The 24,176-nt window shown below is 46.9% G+C and overlaps 2 protein-coding genes across 3 annotated transcripts in view; one reads left to right on the top strand and one right to left on the bottom strand.

Annotated features, from left to right (window-relative positions):
• ift140 (intraflagellar transport 140 homolog (Chlamydomonas)) overlaps positions 1–23,467 on the top strand; it is a 42,365-nt gene extending 18,898 nt beyond the window's left edge. The window contains exons 19-30 of the mRNA XM_080021752.1: positions 12,728–12,905; positions 13,817–14,007; positions 14,610–14,705; positions 15,205–15,337; positions 15,894–16,037; positions 16,611–16,739; positions 17,439–17,621; positions 18,246–18,452; positions 18,931–19,143; positions 20,119–20,285; positions 21,726–21,867; positions 22,922–23,467. Coding sequence (XP_079877878.1) covers positions 12,728–12,905; positions 13,817–14,007; positions 14,610–14,705; positions 15,205–15,337; positions 15,894–16,037; positions 16,611–16,739; positions 17,439–17,621; positions 18,246–18,452; positions 18,931–19,143; positions 20,119–20,285; positions 21,726–21,867; positions 22,922–23,122 — 1,984 coding nt within the window. The 3' untranslated portion in view covers positions 23,123–23,467. The remainder of the gene's footprint in view (positions 1–12,727; positions 12,906–13,816; positions 14,008–14,609; positions 14,706–15,204; positions 15,338–15,893; positions 16,038–16,610; positions 16,740–17,438; positions 17,622–18,245; positions 18,453–18,930; positions 19,144–20,118; positions 20,286–21,725; positions 21,868–22,921) is intronic.
• On the bottom strand, positions 569–9,991 carry tmem204 (transmembrane protein 204). Of its 2 annotated transcripts, none has more exons than XM_080020979.1 (3): positions 9,050–9,991; positions 7,568–7,723; positions 569–2,257 (listed from the first exon to the last, which is right to left on the bottom strand). In XM_080020979.1, exons 1-3 carry the CDS (start codon positions 9,330–9,332, stop codon positions 2,013–2,015), a joined length of 684 nt encoding a protein of 227 aa, XP_079877105.1. In that variant the 5' UTR covers positions 9,333–9,991; the 3' UTR covers positions 569–2,012. The 2 variants fall into 2 exon arrangements, with proteins under 2 accessions (XP_079877105.1, XP_079877106.1); XM_080020980.1 differs by having other exon boundaries at positions 7,568–7,718.
• Positions 23,468–24,176: the final 709 nt, after the last annotated feature.

Here is a 24,176-nt window from a genome sequence, read left to right as displayed (position 1 = left end):
TCCACGAGAGACGCTGCCGCTAACCGCTGTTTTTGCCGGGAACTAGTCCCCGGCTACTATTTACCACCGCTGACCAACTAAACAAGACCAAATAAACATGTGAATGTCATGTAAACGTGGGGGTCTCTTCAGACAAAAGCGTCTGATTCTTAAATGGATGCGTGTGAATCTGCAGGCAGGGTTTCTCCTCCATGATGACAGGTCCTGAGAAGCCCCGCCTCCCGAATCATCCGATTGGACAATGGGGGTGGGGGGGGGGGGGTCACGTCGGCTTGTCTCTCTTCCGGCGTTGAAATTTTACATTGGCTGAACGTTTGCACTTTTTCGTCGATTCAGAAATTATTTTGGTAATTGTGAAATAGTCCAGTGTAATAAATATATATAGGGATTCTTATATGTTTATAATGTGTTTCCACATATTGTTTGCGAGTTCGTCTCAATATTTTGTTTTTACATAACTAGCCTTGGGAATCATATCTGGCTCTGATTTCAGTGTTTTTAACCCCTCTGCTTTTACATTTGTGGTGTTATGGGATGGATGTGTAAAGCAGGAGACAAAACCTCAATATACGCGTGTTATCCATCAGTACATTTATTGATTGATTGCTATGATGTTACATTATTTTCATGTGCACCTATGATTGGTAACAGTTTTTGGCAGAAGTACGATTATAGCCACAATAATAATAATAAAAATAAAAATAATAGCACTATCCTTAATTTAAGTCCATGTACCAAAAGCGAGCAGATTTTCATGAGTTAAAGCATCATTAGCAATAATGAGCTTCAGTGTTAAACTGAGGAGTTGGACTGTAAAACACTAGTTAACAACCTTAAACTAAAACGTGCTGGTAATATTGTACTTCAACGCTATGGATGCATTTTTTTGATCAAAGTTTTTGGTTAGACTTTTAATGCCAAAAGATAGCAGGCATTAGCTTTTTACCAATGTCTAAAGAATTATTTTTGCTGATTTGAGTTTTCCCAACATCAATTCCCACTTTGTCCCTATTACTCTTATTATGTCGATTTGATTCGGCCATGTTTCATATCGTCCTGGTGTGAAGGAGGCAGGTAAGATATTCAGAATCGTACTTCGTTTCCAATGTCAAATCTTTGCCCAGAATGCGCTTTCCATTTCATATCATTAGTGCAGGACAATTTTTGCTTGCCACTGAGGTTGATGCTACTTTGGCATCCTTAACCCGATCCACGCTCATTAGCAAAGATAATATCATGCAGCAGGTATATAACATTACATAAGTGCATGTGTAACAGAACACGTCAAGATCCAGCTTGATCTCTTCCTCGGCGGAGTTGTTCTCAGAGGGGCACAGCACTTCCACCAGCCCCATGAAGTGGCTCCACTCCTGCCAGCCTAAATACGGAACTATAAGAACAAATAACTATGGCACAGTCTGTTATGTTGGCCATGCCGTAGTCACATCGAAGTTGTACTTCAGTAGCTGGCTATGTTTATTGTTTTTAAAATCCGACGTTCTATGCGAGAAGCAGCAACTTGATTTCCATCTTTGCTCCTTGGAGGAAGGGTTGGTGAAACGCCGCTGTACAACAGCAGAGCGTCATGCTGGTCCAAGAGAGTCTCTGGTGGGTGAGGAACTGTGCTTGTAGTTCGGTCTGTCGCCCCTGATTGGCCGGCCTCGCCGTAGACAGGCTCCATCTGAACAAGTTCTTTAGGCTTTCTTTGGGTCTTAAAATATTGTCCTCCCTAAAACCAATAAATCCAAACCAAAACGTCCAATGAATTTGCAAGGCCACAATTCCCTCCTTTGCAAATAAATGACATGCTGTTGAGGTGTTTTGCCAAATTCCAACACATTGTCCCTCCAACAATGTATTGGAACCACGCACCTGCATTAGAAACAAGAGATATTATTGGGTCGATATTACTGGGCAGCATTGTCAGATTTATTCCTCTGCAGTAAGAAGGTTAATGTAAGACCTCCGAGACTAAATCACTGGTTGAGACGGGTGGTTCCTCGCAGTGCGGCTCAGCAGGGCGACTCGACGTAGTCGTTGTCCAGGCGTGGGTGGAAGGGTGAAGCCAGGGACTGGCTGATGACGATGACCCTGGGAGCCAGGCAGTCGTCGCGGCGGTGTAGGATGTTCCAGATGAGCATGGCCGCGGCCAGGGTGGCGAGGAGGCAGGCGGCGATGTCCACGTAGCAGGAGTAGGACAAGTGGGTGTAGGGCCCGATCCGGTAGAAGGTCACCAGGCCGATGACCAGCACGAAACCTGGAGGGAACACGGACAGAGCAGGGGCTTCAGCGACAATGGAAAATTCTTCATAGATTCATCATTCATCATAGTCACCCTGAGCAAATCCTTGTCGGTGCCCGTATCCCCGAGGCGCTTTCACAGCACTCCCGCGCAGTATATCTCCACTCGCGAGAGCAGTGCTATTGCCCGTGAGGTGAAAAGCATGCTCTGAGCGTGTGCAAAATCCAGAGAATCCGACCTTTAATTGGTCGGTCCTCGTCTTTTACGATTGGCCGTCATAACTGAAGAGGGATATCAGAGCGGGACAGCCAGGATGAGCCAGGAGGAGTTAACCTGCCAGGTATAAAATGTAAATATACATATATAGAACTATACTGTATATAATATGCATAATAAATATAAGCATATATAATATATAAAATAAATATATATTTTCGACTGCTGCATGTACATTGACACTTCACATACATCCTCAAAGTGAGAGAGCGTGGGTGCAATGTTTTGTTATCGTATTATTTTATCATTAGTTTAATGGGAGAACCTAGGGACACCTAGAGAAGGGAGAGAAAGGAAGAGAGGGACAGGAGCGGTGGGTAAAGTTGCATATATTCATATATTATGTTATATTACATTTTATAAAGAAATATAAATAAATATAAAAAATAACTGTCACTTTAAAACAACTATATTGGCAAACAACATCTAAATGAATGAATGCATCTCGTCACACGAAGCAGGACACACCCAAAGACGAGGACTGTACAACTTGCTTTTAAGGATGCACCACTCGCGAGCGATATCCGGGCGCTGATATGCCGCCATAGCCACGTAACACCAGGTTTATTTTATTTTAGTATCACTGATAGAAAGGAGTAGCGTGGAGAGCCGGCGGAAAATGGCTCCGACAAACTCAACAAACTGGGGTTAATAAAGGTTGTGTACAGTGTAGAGGAGGCTTGAGAAAGCTCCCACTCGAAGTGGATGTTTTCTCCTAATATATCAGCTTATACATCAGTTTTTATGTCCAAATGAATATGTTCTTCCGGTTCGCCAGCTCTGCGTGGGTTCTTTGAAAGCAGAGGCCTGTTTCCTCTTTGGGGAGGCTCCTCGGATCTCTGTGAGCATCAAAGTTCTCACTGGGTGTACAAATATCAGAGATGTAACCAGGAAACTCTTTCTTTGAAAAGCCATTTCATCCCCCCTTTTCTTTGATATGCGGGCGGTGCAACTCACGCAACGCGGAACTGCGGTTTGCACGCGAGGCCGAGCAGACAGGCAGACAGGCAGACAGGCAGACAGGCAGACAGGCAGGCTCAGGCTCTGTCAGTGTCGTGGGCTGCTTGGCAGCCGGACTTGAAAAGCCATTAACTGAGGGAGCGGGAAAACCCTGAATCTGTGTTCTGTTGTATTACACCCAGATCCTGGTTTATCCCTGTTATAGGGAGATCTTCTGATCAATGCTATTCCTGTACCCTTGGAGTATGACTTCCCCTTTTCCCGGTCTTCAAGAGCCGTCTGGAGCCAGTCTGCTGCCTCAGTTTATCCCATCCACGGTCATGTAAATAAAGGGAATAAAAATACTCTCTGGATGTTGGCCCGTGAGGATGTGAATCAGTCAGTTTCCTGCAGCGGTCTGGCAGGGCTCTGCTACTGGGAGACGCTTTGCTCCGCTTCTGCCGGGAGGTCCTTTTGACCGAGACGTGGATCACGTCTTTGTGTGGGTTCGCACGGCCGTGTTGGCGTGCGACCGCAGCCCGCTTATGTCAAACCCGTGTGTGTCCTTTGCTGAGAACATGACTAATCTGCCCTCCCGGTTCCAGCCAGGGCGGGCTGTGTGAACCCTGCTTCTGGCACAGCTCTATCTGTCAGACTCCCTTCCTCTTCTTCCCCTTTCCATCCTTCCTTCCTTCCCTCACCTCCACGCCCGCCGCTCGAGGTTAGTGCGTTCGCTCCGACACTTGACATGAGATGTCAGGCAAAGAAATCCAAACAGGTCTTATCTGGAATCCAGCTTCTGAAAATTCACTAGAAGGCTCTGGGTCAACAGTCCATTGGTTCATTCTTAAAAAGGCATATAAGCCTGATTAGGGCCTCGAGTCTAATGCCGCTCCAACTCTTACCAAGGCTCTCTGGAAGCACACACCATGGATTTACCCCACCTTGCTGGAGTCCTGCTGTGTGAATTCCTCAACTTGGCCTGTCCTGACAGCCTGATCGTTCTCTTCATGTTTCCCTCGCTGTTGTGTTTCATCGCTAATTGCTGCAGTTCTGGTGTGTGTGTGTGTGTGTGTGTGTGTGTGTGTGTGTGTGTGTGTGTGTGTGTGTGTGTGTGTGTGTGTGTGTGTGTGTGTGTGTGTGTGTGTGTGTGTGTGTGTGTGTGTGTGTGTGTGTGTGTGTGTGTGGTGACACAATAGGCGAGGCGGGCGGCGTGCCAGCTGTGCCCAGTCAATATCAGCTGCAGTTCAAATTAAAAGAACCAGACATTCTGAGCCACGTGCCCTTTGACCCACTACAACGGCGCCCATTCAGGTCCACATTCCAGCGCGGAGAACTCGGGCCGGGGCCTGCTGGGAAAGCCGAGATGCCTCTGAATGGATTTGGACCTTGTTATCCCGGAGACTGTGTGCGATAGCTGAGGGTTTTTTGGCACATTTCAAAATGAAAACATTCCTGAGAAGCAGTCATTTGGATAAAAATATCTCCATTCATCCAGCGCCGAGGCCCATTCACCGGCTCAGTGGATAGATTAGTGAAGGCTCGGTGCTGAAGGCCTCCAGACAGACACCGGGGCCACATGGGATCATGTTTTTCTTCCGGCACCAAATCTGTAGAGATTTGTCGGTATTTCCTCCGTGAGGGTTTTATAAATGTGCTCTACATGTGCCTGTGTTTTGTTGAGACAATTGAAATAGAATGAAGCACCTCTGGTTACTATGGTATAGAGAGGAATGACACAGTCATTACTTTCATAGAGTAACAGTTCAACACACAAGGCTGTAATTTGAGACGATAGATTATGATTACTCTATCGTTCATTTCCTGGTTCCTTCAGGATTCCATTCGTAAAAATGCAAGAGAAAATTAATTTAAGACATTTTTGCAAATTCATAATTTGTACGTTGATATAACGAAGACTTGGTAGGAAGTGATATCTGTTGTTCCTCCAGAAGAGGACGAGGGAGTCGCCCAACACCGCGTCCGCATTACATGCACCCTGAGTTTAACCGGACCACACCCACTGTTACTCCGCCTCCACATCAGTAACTTCACCCGCATCAGTATCAGCCAGACTACATCAACAGAGGCGCACATGCAAAGTCTGAATCCTGAGGATAAAGGACACAATTACCAGTTTTGTGGTGCATAACGGAAAAGGAACATCGCGAGTTGTGTAAGGAATTACTGTTGGCACGGAGTAATGACTAAAGTGATGATATTACTTTTGAAAAAAGTAATGAGTCATAAATGACGTTTTTGGAGTAACGAGCCCAACACTGGTCCCAACGCACTTGGCCCGTAAAATCATTTTGTCCGTGCAGTGTACTGAGGAAGCTTGTGTTGAATCTGTCTCTGAAGCTCGCTCATGCGAACGGGGAGTCGGAGGCCGCACACCAAGAGCTCCGACCCCCTGCGGTGTCGACACGCTACGACCCGAAGCGGAACCGAGCGTCAAGCGAAGCTCTGCGTATGGGAACGACGTCGTTGACGTTGACGTCGGTCGTCACCGTGTTCAACATCAATAAATCTCTCCCCAACACTGTGGAGGGACTTTTTAAACTCTCATCCCTTCCACCGTGAAGGCGTCTTTCAGCCTCGGCTCCTGGACGTTCAGTAAACACGGGCGTGAAAGATAGGCCGTCTTATCTGCCGGCTGGCCGCGCCCACCCTGCGCTGCCCGTGCACCGCAGGACATTTCTCTCTGCAAACACTCTGTAAACACACGGCCACAACATGCGCACGCCCAAAAACACAAAAACTGAGCTGCATGCACAACACAGTCCCTGTCTAACTGTCTTTCACATCCGCACCCCCCCCCCCCCCACACCACCCCTCGTTTTCCTCCGCCAGCTCTGGGGTTTGCATAACAGGTAGTTTCAGGCATTTCCACGTCCTGAGCAGGGATATCCTGGCGCCCGACAGTCGCTCCCTGGCTCGCTGAGGCTCCGGCCCACCGACTCGGAAACTAAATTTAGAACCGGGAGCCCCCTTCGGGCCGCGCTGCCTCAGGGCCGCTGCCCCCCGCGAACCCATCTCCCCGTGCAAGGACCCGGTGCAGACCAGAACCGGGCCGTGCCCAGTGGGAGGGGGTCGGATCGCCTTCTATTCCTGGTTGTTCTCCGCCTTAAAGTGACCATTCCTTGAAAACTCCCAAGCTGATAAGACCCGTGAATACCATTTTTTTCTGGTCTTGTTGTTTTCTCATTTCCTCTTCCTTCTTTGGTTTGATTTGTTTGGTTTCAGCATTTATTTATACATTTTCCACTCCACACCAGTGTTGTGCGTTCCAGTGAGTTTGTCTGTGAGGTTCTGGAAGCCATGTTGCCGTTTTTAAATGGGGAACAACCCTAAATACAAAAATACATCATAGAATAACGGCCATCGGTCATTCGGCTGTCAGCCGCTTCCTCCCTCTTTCTGTGGCTATTAATGGACTCAACAACAACATAAAAACTAAAAAGTTTTTCATTTAGACTGATATTCATAATGCTAAAATAATCCTTGCGCACTGGTGGTTTTTTTTAACTGATAAGGATTCTATTTGCTGAGGTAAAGGTTTGGTGTCCACACATTTGACATTTCCCCCTTTAACCCCTTTTCGTTGTTCTCATCCACTGTAACCTATTTCACTTGTTTTTCAAGAAAATATAATTGTGTTTCTAATTGTGAAACCCAAAAGGAGATGAAATCTATACTGAAGCTTAACGTTAGCTCTCTGCCTCATCCCTACTTTCAGTCTCCTGGGCTTCATGCGCCATTCAAATTTTTCTCTGTTGTTTGTAATACACATTACTGTCCTGAAACAACCCGCACAAGCAAATGGTCCAAAAATGACGTATCCCAGATGGTAGCTATAGTTGAATAGGGAGAAGAGGTAGAGTAAGACACCCTTGTCCCTCATTTTTCCATTTTCAGTGAATCGGTTATTTACACCAGAGATTTGATCTTAGTTTGTGACTGGACAGGTCAGTTTCAGGTGGCATGACTAGCTGTCTATTGAAACCAGAACCGTAAACAAAAGCGGGCTGAAGTTGTAGTTGAAAAGAAAAACATGATTCTAAGGTGTAATGAAGAGCGTAGTGCTGCCGACGGTGCCGTGGTACTCACTGGCCAGCTGGAAGAGCGCAGCGATGGCCTCCTCCCACCACTGCGAGTCCTGGCTGATGAAGGGCAGCTTCATCAGGCCCAGCAGGAAGATGAGCTGGCCCGCCGTCAGGGCCACGGTTGCCATGAGGTTGCACGCCCGCATCATGTCAAACTGCACTGCAGAGGGGGGCGAAGAGGGAGCGGGAATCGTGTTATTACTCAGTCACTGTCGGCTTGTTTTATTACACTAAATGATGCTCACTACAGTACTTTCTTATCTGCAATTCACATATGAACCGCACACAGTAAAGGTAATTTGTAGAGACGGGTAAATTAACACTTTAGTAATCCCCGGAGGCTGCCATGCACGGCCAATTTTACCTATCGGAAACAGTTAGGGACTCGGTCTCTTGCTCAACGACACTTTGCTACCAGGAGGATCCTTCGACGACCAGATGAACCACTCTAGCTCCTGAGCTACACTGCCGCCCGATAAATACCACGGACATCCAAAGTCCAGAGTATGGATCCAGGATGGGCTAAAATAGTCTCAGGGAACAGGACGCGGCACCTTCCTGACTGAGGCCGGGATTGTCCACGGGAGAATACTGGGACAGTTTATCAAGGTCCCATTATTAACAATGGGAAACAAAATGTTTTGCAAGGCAAGAAATACACTTTTTTTTAATTCTGGAGAGTACAGAGCACTATGAAATTCCTCAAGAGCCTTCTTGCAACCGCCATGCAACCTTCCTCGTTTCCAAGAAACTGTCCAGGGGATCACAGAGTTTCCCAGACAAAAGGAATGGCCAAAAAACAGCCCTAAAATTGAATGTTTTCCCAAAGCGGATGAGCCTTTGTAGGAGCATCATTTCCAGATAAGGTCTGCACTGAAACCACATCTGAGTGTCTTCTGGACAGGCCGGTTAGCATTGTAGTAATCACATTCCCTTGATGTTAAAACGCAAGCTATGTTATCAGGTGATTCATATTTAGGCTGCACTTAACATGCGTTACGCCCGGTTGGGGAGTCAGTGGAGGTTGCGCTGCATCAGGGTGTTGCTAACCTCCAGTGAACTACTTGTACTGACTTTGGCTTGATTCATCTTGGCCAACCATTAAAGGTGACCCCGGATAGGATGTCTTATCTTATCCTGACAAGCCGTCAATTAGCTTCGTACTGACTTGTTGACAAGAGCAGATGGGTTCTGCAGTTGAACATAACCTGGCTGTCCTCAGTATTTCAGGGTCTAGCTGCCTCAGGGTTTAGCTCAGGTTTAGGTCGCTGTTCCATCAAGCGCTGCCCAGGCTGATAACTGCTGTGAGTTCTGTTTGTGATTCCTCTCAGATGATTCTCATAATGCATCATCTCAGGCAACAGAACGCCTGGAATCCAGAAAGGCCAATTTGCAAATGTCTCGTCTCACATGACAGTTGCTTTCTTTACGGCCTGCGGTGCTTGGTTCAGACCCCAACCCCGCCCCCCCCATAGTAAACACTTACATTTGACGGTGCTGCGTGACTCCTGGTAACCCGCGAGCTCCGAGCCCCATCCCAGACCCGCGCAGAGCTCCCCCTGAGTCCCCTGGCCCCTCCGTCCGACCTGGGGCTCGTCTCGGCCCCTCTCGCCCCCGTTGGGGCACATCCTCCAGAGGCCCACGCTGCGCTTGCGTCCGTCCTCCAGCTTCTGCAGCACCCAGCTGGGTGTGAAGGCGGCCACATTGTTCAGCACCAGGGACAGCAAGGCCACTGCCACCGCGGCCGCCACCAGCCGCCGTGCGGCCATGCGCCGCCCGCCGCCGCCACCCGCCACCGCTCCGCCGTCGTCTCCCGCCTCCCGCTGCTCCGCGGCCCCTTCTCCGACGTCCCGGCCGCCCTCCTGCCTCTCCCCGAGGAGGGCAGCGTCGCCCGTGTCACCCGGGGCCTCCTGGTCCCCCTGGCCGCTCTCCACCAGCTCCTCCACCACGGCTCCTCACGCCGAGCCCTGGGTGGGGGGGGGGGGGGTGGGGTGGGGGTCGAGGGAGCGTGTTGTGTCGGGGGCTCAGCTAAAGAACATCTCCGTTCATCCTCATCCAGGAGTGGGTGTTCGTCGCTGCTGCAGGGGGGGGGGGCTCAGCCCTCCTCCTCAGACTGCACTGCGGGTACAGGGGGGTTAATCCAGCCGACTCCTCGGTCCATCCCACCGGCTCCGTCTGGCTGCAGCTTGGCTGTCGGACCGGGACCGAACTCTCCCCGGAACCTCCTTTTTATTTCTGTACCTCCTCTGTGGCCCGGGCTGCTCCCGTTACCCTCCTCCAGCTCGTTCTCCACCCGAAGACGGTGCTGCACGCCTGCAGGCTGTGGCGGTGCTGTGGAGGTTCTGTGGAGAACCCGCTGATCCTCGGTGGAGTTCTGCTGGAGCTTCCCAACTCTGGAAGAGCTCTCACTCCGTCAGGTTGCAACAGATTTTCCTAAACCCCCCCCTCCGGCCACGGCTCCCCCCATCTCCCTCCCTCCCTCCCTCCCTCCCTCCCTCCCTCTCTCTCTCTCTGTCTCTCTGTCTCTCTCTCTCTCTCTCGCTGTCTCTCTCTCTTCTCTCTCTCCCTCCCTCCCTCCCTCCCTCCCTCCCTCCCTCTCTCTCTCTCTCTGTCTCTCTGTCTCTCTCTCTCTCGCTGTCTCTCTCTCTTCTCTCTCTCCCTCCCTCCCTCTCTCTGTCTTTCTCTCTATGCTCTGCCCCCCCCCCCTCTCTCTCCTCCGGCTACAGCTCGGTCCTAGAGGTCAGAGTTGAAATATGGAGGAAGACAGGAGAGCGCTCCTTTCTTGGTGTTGTGTGGGAATGTGTGACCATCTCTGAAAAAACCCTCACTGGGAGACGTCACTGTTGTGTTGTTTTTTGTTTTTTTTTACTTCGGCCGCCCTCTCTCTCACTCCCCCGCGCACCCCCCTCTCCCTCCCTCTCTCTCCTTCTCCCCCCCCATGTGCAACAAACATATTGGCCGCTGCAGTCAAACAGCTACAGGATGTGTTTCCTGATAGGAAAAGAGGATGGGAAGGGGGGGATGTGGGTATAAATGCAGACGCTGTTTCTTTTGTCTTCTTTTACTCTTTCTTTTCCCCTATTCTCTCTCTCTCTCTCTCTCTCTTTCTTAAAATGTTGAGTGTTGTGGCTTCAACTTTGCTATGGAAGAACCTTAAAGAATGTAAGAGTTTGATGCCTCAGTAGGCCTCCCTCTTTCCCTCTCTCTCTCTCTCTCTCTCTCTCTCTCTCTCTCTCTCTCTCACTCTCCCTCTTTTCTCTCACCAGCACCGCGGGCCCCTAAAGATTTGGGGAATTTCCTGTTGCAAACTTTTAATAAACAGCCCACATCTGTATCAGCTAAAGGGAGGAGGAGGGAGAGGGAGGAGAAATGGACACCAGATGGTTGAGGAATCTCAAGTCTGAAAGAGTTACGAAAGGAAAGGAGAGGGGGATAACCTGCGTCAGAGGAGAGGGGGAGAGGGGGGGAGAGTGAGGGAGGGAGGGGGAGACGGGTAGCGAGAGAGAGAGGGGGAGTCCGAGTTCTGGAGTTATAGAAATAGAGAGCGAGAGAGGGGGCGGGAGACAGAGGAGGGAGGCAGGGCGAGAGAGACAGGGAGTCAGAGTTCTATGGTCAGAGAAATGGAGAGAGAGAGGGGGAGCAAGATGGATGGAGGGGGAGAGAGAGAGGGAGTCAGAGTTCTATGGTCAGAGAAATGGAGAGAGAGAGGGTGAGAGAGAGGGGGAGCAAGATGGATGGAGGGGGAGAGAGAGAGGGAGTCAGAGTTCTAGAGTCATAGAAATGATAGGGGGGGGGCAAGATGGAGGGAAGGGGAGAGAGATGGGGAGTCAGAGTTCTGGAGTCCTAGAAATAAAGAGAGAGAGAAGAGTGGGAGACAGGTAGAGAGGCGAGTCAGAGTTCTAGAGTCCTAGAAATAGAGGGGGGGGGCGAGAGACAGACAGGGATGGGTGGCGAGAGAGAGGGAGTCAGAGTTCTAGAGTCATTGAAATGGAGAGAGGGCGAGAGAGGGGAGCAAGACGGAGGGAGGGAGGGAGGGAGGGAGGGAGGGAGGGAGGGAGGGAGAGAGAGGAGAGTCCGAGTTCTAGAGTCATAGAAATAGAGAGAGAGAGAGGGGGCGAGAGACAGAGATGGGGGGGGTGGCGAGAGAGAGAGAGTTGAGAGACTGGAAGAGAGGGTGGGAGTCAGAGTTCTCGTAGAAATGGAGAGAGGGGGAGCGAGACAGGGAGAGAGAGGGGGGCGCAGGTAGAGAGAGGGCAGTCAGAATTGTAGAGTCATAGAAATGGAGAGAAAGAGGGCAAGAGAGAGGGGGAGGGAGACAGGGAGGGAGTGTGAGAGAGAGAGAGAGAGAGAGAGAGAGAGGGGAGACAGGAGGAGAGAGGGCAGTCCGAGTTCTAGAATCAAAAATAGAGAGAGAGGGTGAGAGGCCGCGAAAGAGAGGGAGTCCGAGAAATAGAAAGAGAGGGCGAGAGAGCGAGACATGGGGGGGGGGGGAGGAGACGGGTATAGAGAGACAGTCAGTTATAGAGTGATAGAAATAGGTGGAGAGGAAGGGAGAGGGTTTGCTGGAGCCACTGACGTGCTTCACCATTTGCAGGGTTCTCACGTTTTCGTTGTTTTCGGCCCTCGTCTCAAGCTCCGTTGTGCAAACAAGCAGATTGACCCGGAGCGCTGACGTTTACTGGGAATACGAGAACCAACACATCCTTCATACAACACGGGTTTTCAGGCCATTCTTTTTTTTTGTTGATAAATGATTAAGACAGAATGAATAGTTCTGAATTGTCTCTGGAGCTTTTGCAGGTGAATTGGGCTGGACTGGGGATACGAGACCTGATATGTTCTGGGATGGGGCTCCTGGCCACATGGTGATATATTTAAATGTCTTTAAGGAGCTTTGCTGTAAAGTAATGCAGTTTCCTTAACTTCACACACTGTTCTAGAGGTTCTCAATCGTCATATTTATCCACATTTAGAATTATTGTTTCTCAGATATTTCCCATGTGTAAATATCTTATCAACGTCATCCCCAAAATATTGTCAAATTATCAATATTGAGTTATTTGTCAAAAAATATAATTTTTTAATTTTGTCCATGAACAAGGTTGTTATTCAGTCACACGATCACTCTCCCACCCAACCGTCACATCCTCTCCTGTTCCTCCAGCGTGGCGGTCTGGGAGAACATGGCGCGCATGTGCGTGAAGAACCGGCGTCTGGACGTGGCCCGGGTCTGCCTGGGGAACATGGGCAGCGGCCGGGCAGCCCGGGCCCTGAGGGAGGCCGGGGCAGAGCCCGAGCTGGAGGCTCAGGTGGCCGTGCTGGCCGTTCAACTGGGAATGCTGGTGAGTTGGTCCAAACCAGTTCAGTCCAGTCCAGTCCTGGAGGGGGTCGATCCATTCCCATCTGTTCATTCTCCATTATCTACCTTTAGGGGAATGTTGTTTTTTATTTCAGGCAGGCAGGCAGGCAGGCGTAAGCAGGATTATGTGACATGTGGCAGCTTCCCCTACCATGCGCCCCCCAAGTGGCATTTTTAGAGACCTCCAGCACTGAAACACAGACAACGGGGTTGTAGACACCAGTTTATTGTAGAGAGTGGGCTAGTTGGAGCAAGCCAGGAGCAGATGGACACGTGTCATGACAAGGGCTCCTCTCCTGGGTGTGTGTGGGGATGGGGGTTTTAACCTGTTGCTCGTTAGACCAACCACAGAGCAACAGTGGTCCGGGCTTGTACAGATTTGTCCGGGGTGGTATAGGGTTGTCCGGGGTGGTACAGTGTAGTCCGGGGTGGTACAGGGTTGTCCGGGATGGTACAGGGTAGTCCGGGCTGGTACAGGGTAGTCCGGGCTGGTACAGGGTAGTCCGGGCTGGTACAGGGTAGTCCGGGGTGGTACAGGGTAGTCCGGGGTGGTAGAGGGTAGTCCGGGCTAGTACAGGGTAGTCCGGGGTGGTACAGGGTAGTCCGGGGTGGTACAGGGTAATCCAGGGAGGTACAGGGTCTGTCTGTTCTCCGGTTTTAGATTTGTGCTCCTCAAAGACAGCAGTTGTTATGTGTATGTGCAGAAGAGACTGGAAAACTGTAAACGTCAGCCGTTAAATGTGCGCTGATACATCTGTTCTCACATTATGTGGCCCGAGCTTTAGCAAGAACCCAGTCTGTCAGGACGAGACTGGACTAAACTGAACCAGTCTGGACCAGTCCGAACCAGTCTGAGGGGATCATCTCTCTCCTATGACCCTTCTGTGAGACCAGGAAGACGCAGAGAAGCTGTACAAGGCCTGCCAGCGCTACGACCTCCTGAACAAGTTCTACCAGGCCTGCGGCCAGTGGCAGCTGGCCGTGCAGATGGCCGAAACCCACGACCGCATCCACCTGCGCGCCACCTACTACAGCTACGCCAAACACCTGGAGGCCATGGGCGACAAGAACCTGGCCCTCACATAGTAAGACAGAGGGGTGCAGTTTGGGGTCGGTGTTATGCAGCGTTGTTTGCATTCCATGTGGGGAGAACATGAGCTGTAGCGTCTGTGCCGTCGGTTACCGGAGATGCGATTTGAAGCCTCGAGTTTGGGTTTACGCTCCATCTCCATCTTGTCTGGCAGGAAACTGAGCCAGACCTTCCAAACTTTCCCCAACACAAACAACAAATTGTCACCCACGCCTTCAAATATACACATCTTTATACCGAAATATCTTCTTCGTGGAACAATAATTTTCAAACTAACAACCCAGGCACCCATGAGAAGAGGTAACACAACATTTCGAGCAAAGTTTCTTATTTCTCCATTGACTTCCATTGAGTCTGAGGTTTTCTGAAGCAGCATCTAGTGGCCGTTAGCTGAACTGCAGTTTAGAGCCCTTCCACGTTGGCATCAACTTGTGTTGGTTGAAGCACCTGCGGCGCTGAACTCTCTGAAAATACCCTAAAGCCAGCTCTAGGGGGCGCTGTCCTGTCACTGCACGCTGGCCTTCCCTCGCTGAGAGAAGGCGTCACATTGTTATCGTGCGTCTGTAGACAAACTCTTACCACCGCTGTGTGTTTCAGCTACGAGAAGTCGGACACACACAGGTTCGAAGTTCCCAGAATGCTCCAGGACGACACCACGTCTCTGGCGGTCTACGTCAACAAAATGAAGGACAAGTAAGTCACAGTTCAAATAAAAATGTTCCTAACCCTAATATGATGTTATAACCTGGGTATGATGTCATAACCTTAATATGACATCAAAACCTTAATATGATGTTATAACATTAATATGTTGTGAGATTCAAGAGATTTGATAACCTTTATATGATGTTATAACCTGAATATGATGTTATAACCTTAATATATTGTTATCACCTTATGAAATTATAACATTAGTATGTGTTAGGTTATCACCTAAATGTGATTTTTTTTTCTTACTATGTGGTATATGTGACCAAAAATCCAAGAATAAAATAAAGATGGCAAGAAAATAATAATAAAGTAATTGTCTAAATCAGGTATCACTATCAAAACACATATCCTGAGTAATACACATACATAAAATCATACAAATCACATAATCCAGAGGGTAATGCTGCATTCTTTCGTAATGCAATAATAATAAAAATAATAATAATAACAATAACAATAATAAACTCGTTCCTTGGCTCAGGAACATCTACAAGTGGTGGGCCCAGTACCTGGAGAGCCAGACAGACATGGACTCTGCGCTGCGCTACTACGAGCTGGCCCAGGACTTCCTGTCCCTGGTCCGGGTGCACTGCTACCTGGGCAACATCCAGAAGGTCCAGAACCAAGGAGCCTCACATCTGGTTCTTCTTGTTGATCTTTTCACATTTGTTTTAAATGTCAGAAATACTTTTAGTACTGGCAAGTGATACTGGAGTGTTTCATGATGACATTTACATTTTATTTATTTATTTAATGCATTAAATTAACATTCGGTACACTTATTTATTTCACATATATATAATTACATCTACATTTGATACACAACATGCAACTGAAAGTGCTTTCCATTAATACAAGGCAATCTAATAATAATAATAATAATTATTATTATTATTATTATTATTATTATTATAGAGAATAATAGAAAAATGAACTATTTCAGTTTGGGGTCATTTAGATTTAGATCTAGATTTACACAGGGACATTGAAGGATCACCATCATTTCACAAGTGATTTTCAACCCTCAATAATAAGAATATTTTAACCCTCTTGAAATAAATTATCTTTGATGAATTCTCTCGAGTCTCCAAGCAATCCTCAAATAATCCTCCTTAAATGATCCTCACAGTACTTTCGGGCCATTTAACTTGTATCTTGTGCCCTCACCAGGCGTCTGAGATCGCCAACGCCACGGGGAACAGGGCTGCGTCGTACCACCTCGCCCGGCAGTACGAAGGCCACGACGAGATCAAGCAGGCGGTGCACTTCTACACCCGGGCACAGGCATACAACAACGCCATCCGCCTCTGCAAGGTACGCAGACAATACTGAGTGATTACTTTAAAAATCACTTAGTGATTACTTGAAACATGACTCAGTAATTACTTTAAACATTATTTTGTGACGTACTTTCAAAGGTAATTTTAAGTAATTACTGTCATTTTGCAATCAATTACATTACATCATGTCATTTTGCAAGTAATTACATTACATCATGTCATTTTGTTAGTAATTACATTACATCATGTCATTTTGTCAGTAATGACATTACATCATGTAATTTTGTAAGTAATTACATTACATCAAGTCATTTTGCAAGTAATTACATTACATCATGTCATTTTGGAAGTAATTACATTACGTCATGTCATTTTGGAAGTAATTACATTACATCATGTCATTTCGCAGACACCTTTGTCCAAAGCATCTTGTGAAACTAGGATCCAAACAGTCAATACTGGACATTCACTACATTAAATAACCATGAAGGGTTAACTATTAATCATTTTGCCGGGGACCCCCTGGGAGCCTCTTGAAGAGCCCCTGGGGGATCCCCGGACCCCACGTTGAGAAGCCCCGGTTCCCCCCCCCCACGTTTGTGCGCAGGAGAACGGCCTGGACGACCAGCTGATGAACCTGGCGCTGCTCAGCAACCCCGAGGACATGATGGAGGCGGCCTGCTACTACGAGGAGAAGGGGACGCACATGGACCGGGCTGTGGTGCTCTACCACAAGGTGCCTGTTTCAACCTTTTACTTTTGGTTATTTCCTGCTTTACCAACAAAAGTGAAAGGGATCTGGCACAACAGGGAGCTGATGGAGTTCTAAATAGGGCTGTCACAATCATGACATTTTAGCTGACGATTTATTGTCACACAAACTATTACGATGAATAATTGAATTGGGGTTTTGTTCATTTTTGTGCCACCTTCGTCTGTGACCTAAATTTATAACAGAGTCATAACAAAGATGAAGAAGAGGCCTTCACTGGCTTCAACATGGAGCTTGAACATTCAGGGAGACCGTTTCCTGAACATTAAACCCCCCCCCCCCTTTAAATTAGGGTGAAAACATAGATTTATGGAATCTAACCATTCTATAAAATGATCGCGATCAGTTCAAATCATTGGGATCAGGAGATGATGTAATAACTGTGGCCGCTCCAGTTCTAAAAGTGGAGCATGTCGTAGATTTTCTGTGATTTGGGATGGTTTAGCCTGTCTTAGCCACATCACACCACAAGGGGGAGACACTGCCTCAAATCATCAGATTTCAGATGAAGATCTTGTCGTTTTTTTTTGGCGAGGTTGTCCTGCTACTTTACAAGTTCCACTGCTTGGTCACTATGAGAACACGTACAACAGGCAGATGTGACTGTAGCTACATGTGACATGGCCCTCTGACGTCCTGGGGTGCTCTCCATGGTGTTTCCAGGCGGGTCACGTGTCCAAGGCCCTGGAACTGGCCTTCGCCACGCAGCAGTTCTCTGCCCTGCAGCTCATCGCTGAGGACCTGAATGAGGCCTCCGACCCCGCCCTGCTGGCACGCTGCTCAGACTTCTTCATCAAACACTCCCAGTACGAGAAGGCGGTGGAGCTACTGGTGGCTGCTAAGAAGGTGGGAGGGTGTGTGTGTTTGACAGATAGATAGATAAATGGACACACAGATAGATGGTGGGGTAGATAGATAGATAGATGGATGGATGGATAGATACTGTAGATAGATACTGTAGATAGATAGATAGATAGATAAATGGATGGATGGATAGATAGAATGATTGATAGATAGATAGATAGATAGATAGATAGATACTGTAGATAGATACTGTAGATAGATACTGTAGATAGATACTGTAGATAGATACTGTAGATAGATACTGTAGATAGATAGATAGATGGATAGATAGATAGATGGATAGATAGATAGATGGATAGATAGATGGATGGATAGATAGATGGATAGATAGATAGAACAGTAGAAGGATCGATAGACAGATAGATAGAATGATAGATGGATAGATAGATGGATAGATAGAACAATAGATAAATAGATAGATGGATAGAACTATAGATAGATAGATGGATGGAATATCAGTTATTAGCATGAACTTTATGATGACATGTCTGATCCTTCACAGTACTGTGTGTGTGTGTGTGTGTGTGTGTGTGTGCGTGTGCGTGTGTGTGTGTGTGTGCGTGCGTGCGTGCGTGTGTGTGTGTGTGTGTGTGTGTGTATCTGCAGTACCATGATGCACTGCAGCTGTGTCTGGACCACAGTCTGACCATCACAGAGCAGCTGGCAGAGTCCATGACGCTCAGTAAGGACTCTGCCGAGCTGCCGGACGACGAGCGCAGGGACCTGCTGCAGCGCGTGGCCGACTGCTGCATGCGGCAGGGCAACTACCACCTGGCCACCAAGAAGTACACGCAGGCCGGGAACAAGCTCAAGGTCGGGCAGCAGGCTCAAGGGCACGGGGCGCGAGGTCAGGGGGAACAGGCTGAAGGTCACAGGGAGCAGGCTGGCGTAAATAAATAAAAAAGACACATCCGCACAGAATACCGAGCTAATAATGATTCTCGAACAAATATGTGGAGTGCAAGAGCTTCCTTCCCTAAGGAAGAACAGGTCCACAGCAACGTAGCTGCGGCAACGTGGAAGTAAACTTCTGTTCTGCAAGATCTGATGGACGCATTTACGGCAAAGAGAACTGAGGACACAGACACATATAGCCGCGGGTCCTCCTACAGCACCTCATGGCCCTCGAAAAGCGGCCCCTTACTTTCCTCTTTAAAACATTAAGGCCTCAGAGGCTCATGGGAAATGTAGCCTGCGTGCCGGGATACCGCTTTTTCGGGAAACCTGCTCCCGTTGGCCCGAGTGGCTTATAGCATCGACGCTTTGAACCCGTCTCTCTCCTCCCCCACAGGCCATGAGGGCCCTGCTCAAGTCGGGCGACACCGAGAAGATTGTGTTCTTCGCCGGCTTGTCCCGCCAGAAGGAAATCTACATCATGGCGGGGAACTACCTGCAGTCGCTGGACTGGCGCAAGGACCCGGAGATCATGAAGAACATCATCGGCTTCTACACCAAAGGCCGAGCGCTGGACCTGCTGGCCGGCTTCTACCAAGTCTGCGCTCAGGTACCGGAGAGGCCCCGGGAGGGGGGAATCCGGGGCCCCGGGGTGAGAAGCCCACTCCGGGGTGTTGAGTCAGCGTCACTCCAGGGGTCCAACTGGAGTTGGAACCAGCGGATCGGTGCAGGAGGGAAAACATGGAAAACTATTTTTTTTAACTTGCTGGACCTGGGGTTTTCCACCCCTGGTTGACAGCCGTACCAAATGTGAAAGGGAAGAGTTTTAGACGACACATATCTAATAAACCGATAGAAATAATCCATATTCAAGTTTTTAGGTGGTTTTTGCAACAGGACACAGACAAAATATCAACCAAATTGTTTGCTATAAACTGTGAAGTCAAAGAAATGTATTTAGCATTGTTAAACTACAACTAAAACAAAACTAGAACTAGTTTGATTGATAGATTATGAAAACATCATCTTATGACAAAATGTGTCAGGATAATGTATGTTTACATATTTGGTAAGAATAAGGTTGTGTTCTCCGAGTACATAAAATCAATGACAACTGAATTAATGAGACGAGACGTTGATTAATTGATTTTAGACATTCATGAAACGAGATAAGAAACACAAAGAAATAACTGTTAGATTATATGAACAAAACAAAAGAAAACATGCAGCAAAGTGTCCACAAAAAAATAAATAAACGTCTGAAAAGGAGCAGGAGGAAGCAAACACACACAGTCTTCCCCTAACACCTATTTTATATACTTGTAGTTTAATTGAGCTATTGACTTCAATGAAGTTCATCGTTACTTAATGTACACACTATATATACAATAACAATCACAATATAAATCAAAATTTGATCAATTCCAAATAAATAATTGAGTTGCCATTCTAACAGAGCTGGAACATCATTTAAAATGTGACTGTTTATATCTGTTCTTCAACTGATTTTATGTCATTCCCTTGTTTGTGATCACACCTTAGCCCTGGATAAGAGCTTTCCCCGCTTGTTTTTTCGTGGGTTCAGGAGGAGATCGATGACTTCCGGAACTACGAGAAGGCCCTGGGTGCTCTGACCGAGGCCTACAAGTGTCTGTCCAAAGCCAAAGGTCACGACTCCGAGCAGCAGGACGCCCGGCTGAGAGAGTTGCAGCACAAGATCACCCTGATCCGCAGCTTCATCCAGGCCCGCAGGTCAGATTGGTCAGATTGGTGTTATTGATCTCATTGATCTTTTTGATATTTTGATCTTTTTGATCTTAGTGATCCACTCAGATATGATACCAAGTCACTGGTCGAGTAAAACTCAAACCATGTAATGTTGAGTAGATAGATTTGATCAGATTAGATCAATATAAATGAGGTTCGATTTGATTAGGTTAATTCGTTTGGATGAGGTTGTGTTTGTTATTTTAGGCTAGGTGATTATTTTATTATTATTATTTTTTTTTTTTATGTTTGGTTGGTTTAGATTTTGTTATGTTAGATTACAAGAAAATAGATTAGGTACATTCGGGTTAAATTGGATTGATTAGATTAGGTGAAATTAGGTTCGTTTTAGATTAGAATATATTAAATAAAGATATTTTAGGGTAGATTTGATTACATTGGATTGAGTACTGTAGATAAGATTCAGCAAAATGAATGTAAGTTGAGTATAGTTAGGTTAGAGTAGATTCTATTAGACTGTAGCATTGGGTTAGAGTAGATTAAATATATTTAGGTTAGGGTATATTAGATTAAATTACATTGCTTGTATTCAATAAAATTAAAATAGAGTAGAAGTAAAATTTGGTTAGATTCGATTGGACTGATTCGATGAAATACATTTATATTAGAGTGGATTCGATTCAATGAAATAAAATATGTTCAGATTAGATTAAGTAACATTATATTACAGTAGATTATATCAGGTTGAGTTTTAATAATCCTGCAGTAAAACTAGATCCACAGCAGCAGAGAAACCTGTGAAGAAGCTTCTCCATGTCTCCAGAACACGGCGTTGTGGTTGTTGTTGTTGCTGTTGATGTTGCTTTGCTGTTGTTGTTGTTGTTGTTGTTGCTGCTGTTGATGTTGCTTTGCTGTTGTTGTTGTTGTTGTTGTTGTTGTTGCTGTTGTTGGTGGTGTTGTTGCTGTTGTTGGTGGTGTTGTTGCTGTGTTGTTGTCGCTATTTTTGGTGGTGGTGTTGTTGTTGCTGTTGTTGCTGTTGTTGTTGGTGTTTTTGGTGTGGGGGATGGGATGGTTTGAGCAGCCACACCTGACCTGGCTCTTGGTGATTATGTTGCTCGTTGGTTGGGCTAACGAGCAACAGGTAAAAGCCCCATCCTCACACACACTCAGTATAGGAGCCCTGTCATGACATGTTCCATCTGCTTCTGACTGATTCCACCTAGTCCCCTCTCTACAATAAACTGATGTCTACAACCCATCGTCCTCTGTGCCGGAGGGCCCTGAAAACGCCACTAGGTGGTGTGGCGTGTGGCAGGCAGAACTGCCACAGTGTTGTTGTTGTTGCTTTTGTTGCTGTTGTTGCTTTGCTGTTGCTGTTGTTGTTTCTGTTGTTGTCTTTGTTTCTGTTGTTGTGCACTCGGTCTGTGCTGCGTTGTGAACTCTCTCCCTCCTCCGGCTCGTCAGGTTGTACGAGGAGGAGCCGGGCGAGGCGGTGCGTCTGTGCGAGGCCCTGCTGGAGGAGCCCGACGTGGACCCTGCGGTGCGGGTCGGGGACCTGTACGCGCTCCTGGTGGAACACCACATCCAGCAGGGGAGCTTCCAGGAGGTGAGGGAGGAGGGAGGAGGGAGGGGGTCTGTCTCCTTCACTTACATCCCTCAAGCTCCTGTTTGTCCCCGGTTAAGAAAGTCTTAGATGGAGCCAGAAAACTTTCCTTTATAAAGCTTTGGAGAGCAACGCGTTAACATCCCATGAGCTGATGGTGTCATGTACCACTTCAGGGGGTCTGCATGTCCTTTACAAATACCAGGCCTTTAAAGTCATTCAATAGTTTTCTATATTCATTTGTTGAGCCTCCTTCTGCATCAGAGACGACATTTCTGATGTTGTAAGACCTACCTTGCCGTCACCTGTTGTAGATGAACCACCTCCATCTAGACTCCACACCCACCTGCAGAGATACATCTCATACATTCCTTGTAAAAAGTACACTTTACGTTTATTCTACCTCCTGATCTCTCACCTTGCACCTAACCCTGTTTCTACTGCTGCTGACCTCTGACCTGCACCACCCATACAGTACTGACCTGCACCACCCATACAGTACTGACCTGCACCACACATACAGTACTGACCCGCAGTACACATACAGTACTGACCTGTGATACTGACCTACAGTACTTTACTGGCTGGCGGGCTGATTTGTCCAGAAATGTGTTTTAAATGTAGATAGATTACACTAGACTAGATTTTTCTTTCAAGGGTCTTCAATGTGTTTGGTTTAAGTGTCTGATGCATTTGTCGGCTCTCTTTCCTAAATGATATTTCCACTGATGTACACATGATGTGGTCGTACTAAGTCTTCACGACGGCTACCAAGTTACACCAATAAAGAAAAACCAAACCATGCTACCTAAAGTTATAAGGAGGAGTTTGGAATCATAATAATAATAATAATAATAATAATAATAATAATAACAACCTTTATTTGTAGTTTTGCAGCTTTGATCGACAACATGCAGCTAAAAGTGCTTCACATTTATACAAGGCAATCAAATAATAATAATAATAAAAATCATTATTTGTTTTGATAAAAGAAAGTTGATAAAAAATAATTTTCACTTTGGGGTGATGGATTTGGTACTTCCCCCTCCTCCTCCAGGCGTACCGGAGGGTGGAGCAGCTGCAGAAGGCCCTGCCCTCCCTCACCCTCAGCTCCTACATCAGCCAGCCCAGCCTGGACGCGCTGCAGCGGGCCACGGGGCTGGCGCTGGGCCGCGGCGGGCCAGAGCGCCGGGACAGCGGCGGGGAAGAGGACGAGGTGGAGGAGGACGAAGCCCTGGACCCCCACCAGGACCGCTGAACCCCTCCAGGACCACTGACACCCCCACCCAGACCACTGACACTCCACCCAGACCACTGACACCCCCACCAGGACCACTGACACAGGGTCTACAGGGGGTCACACCGTAGCAATAAACCGAAAAACAACCAAGAAAACTTTTCTGTTAAAAACATAGAAAAAGAAACATTTTGTAGTTTGACATTGTTTCCACCGGATCCTCCTCCTCCGTCTGTTTCACTGACGTTCGCCGTTTGTTTTCACTTTCATCTTCCAATCGTTTACTGGATCATGTTTTAAGATGAAAATAACCGCATATTGTCCTTTTTCCTCCTTTGATATTCATATTTAAATTTTTCCATTTGTTCTTCAATCTGTACATTTGAACCATCTGTGTTTTTTTATGCTGAGAGGTTCATGCGCCTCTTTGTGATATAAAAATGCAGGTATATTTCTATAAAAGCTTTTTGCAGTTAATGTTTGACCATCCTGTATTTTATACTGCATCTGTATTAATGGATTTCTGTTGTTTTTCACTGTTTTCTATGTTTTGTATATATATATATATATATTTTTTTTTTAAGATTTTTGGAACAAGAATAGTATTTTGAGATGAAAACTTACATGTTTTTGTGCTGAACTAAAAAATATTTCTTTAAAACAAAAAAGAACAACGTTGTGATGTATCAGAATGTCTGATATTACAGTGTCTGACATCGCAGTTCATTTTCCACCGTAATCTCGAAAGAAAATCCCTTTTTTTTTTTTTACTTTAAAAACGATATTTTCTGTTATTCGTTCTTTCTCACAGGACAATGAAAGGCTGTTTGGCTCGAGTTAAATATTCTGCTCTGTCAAGCTTATTTGGTTTCATCCTGTAAATTGAACATTTTTAAAGTTGAGTGAAGTTTGAAACCCAGAATGAATCACACTTGTCCACTGGGGGGCGCTGGAAGCACAGCAGTGTAAAACGCTTTGGGGTCAATGGGTGATTTTCACGACATCAAAAGATTTTGGCCAAACAGGTTCAATTTTTAAAAAGCTTTCGTCTGCATCAGAATTTTTTTTTTGTTTT

Source organism: Zeus faber (genome assembly GCF_960531495.2).
Source record: "Zeus faber genome assembly, chromosome: 20".
Taxonomy (NCBI): domain Eukaryota; kingdom Metazoa; phylum Chordata; class Actinopteri; order Zeiformes; family Zeidae; genus Zeus; species Zeus faber.
This window is presented reverse-complemented; position numbering and strand designations above follow the sequence as displayed.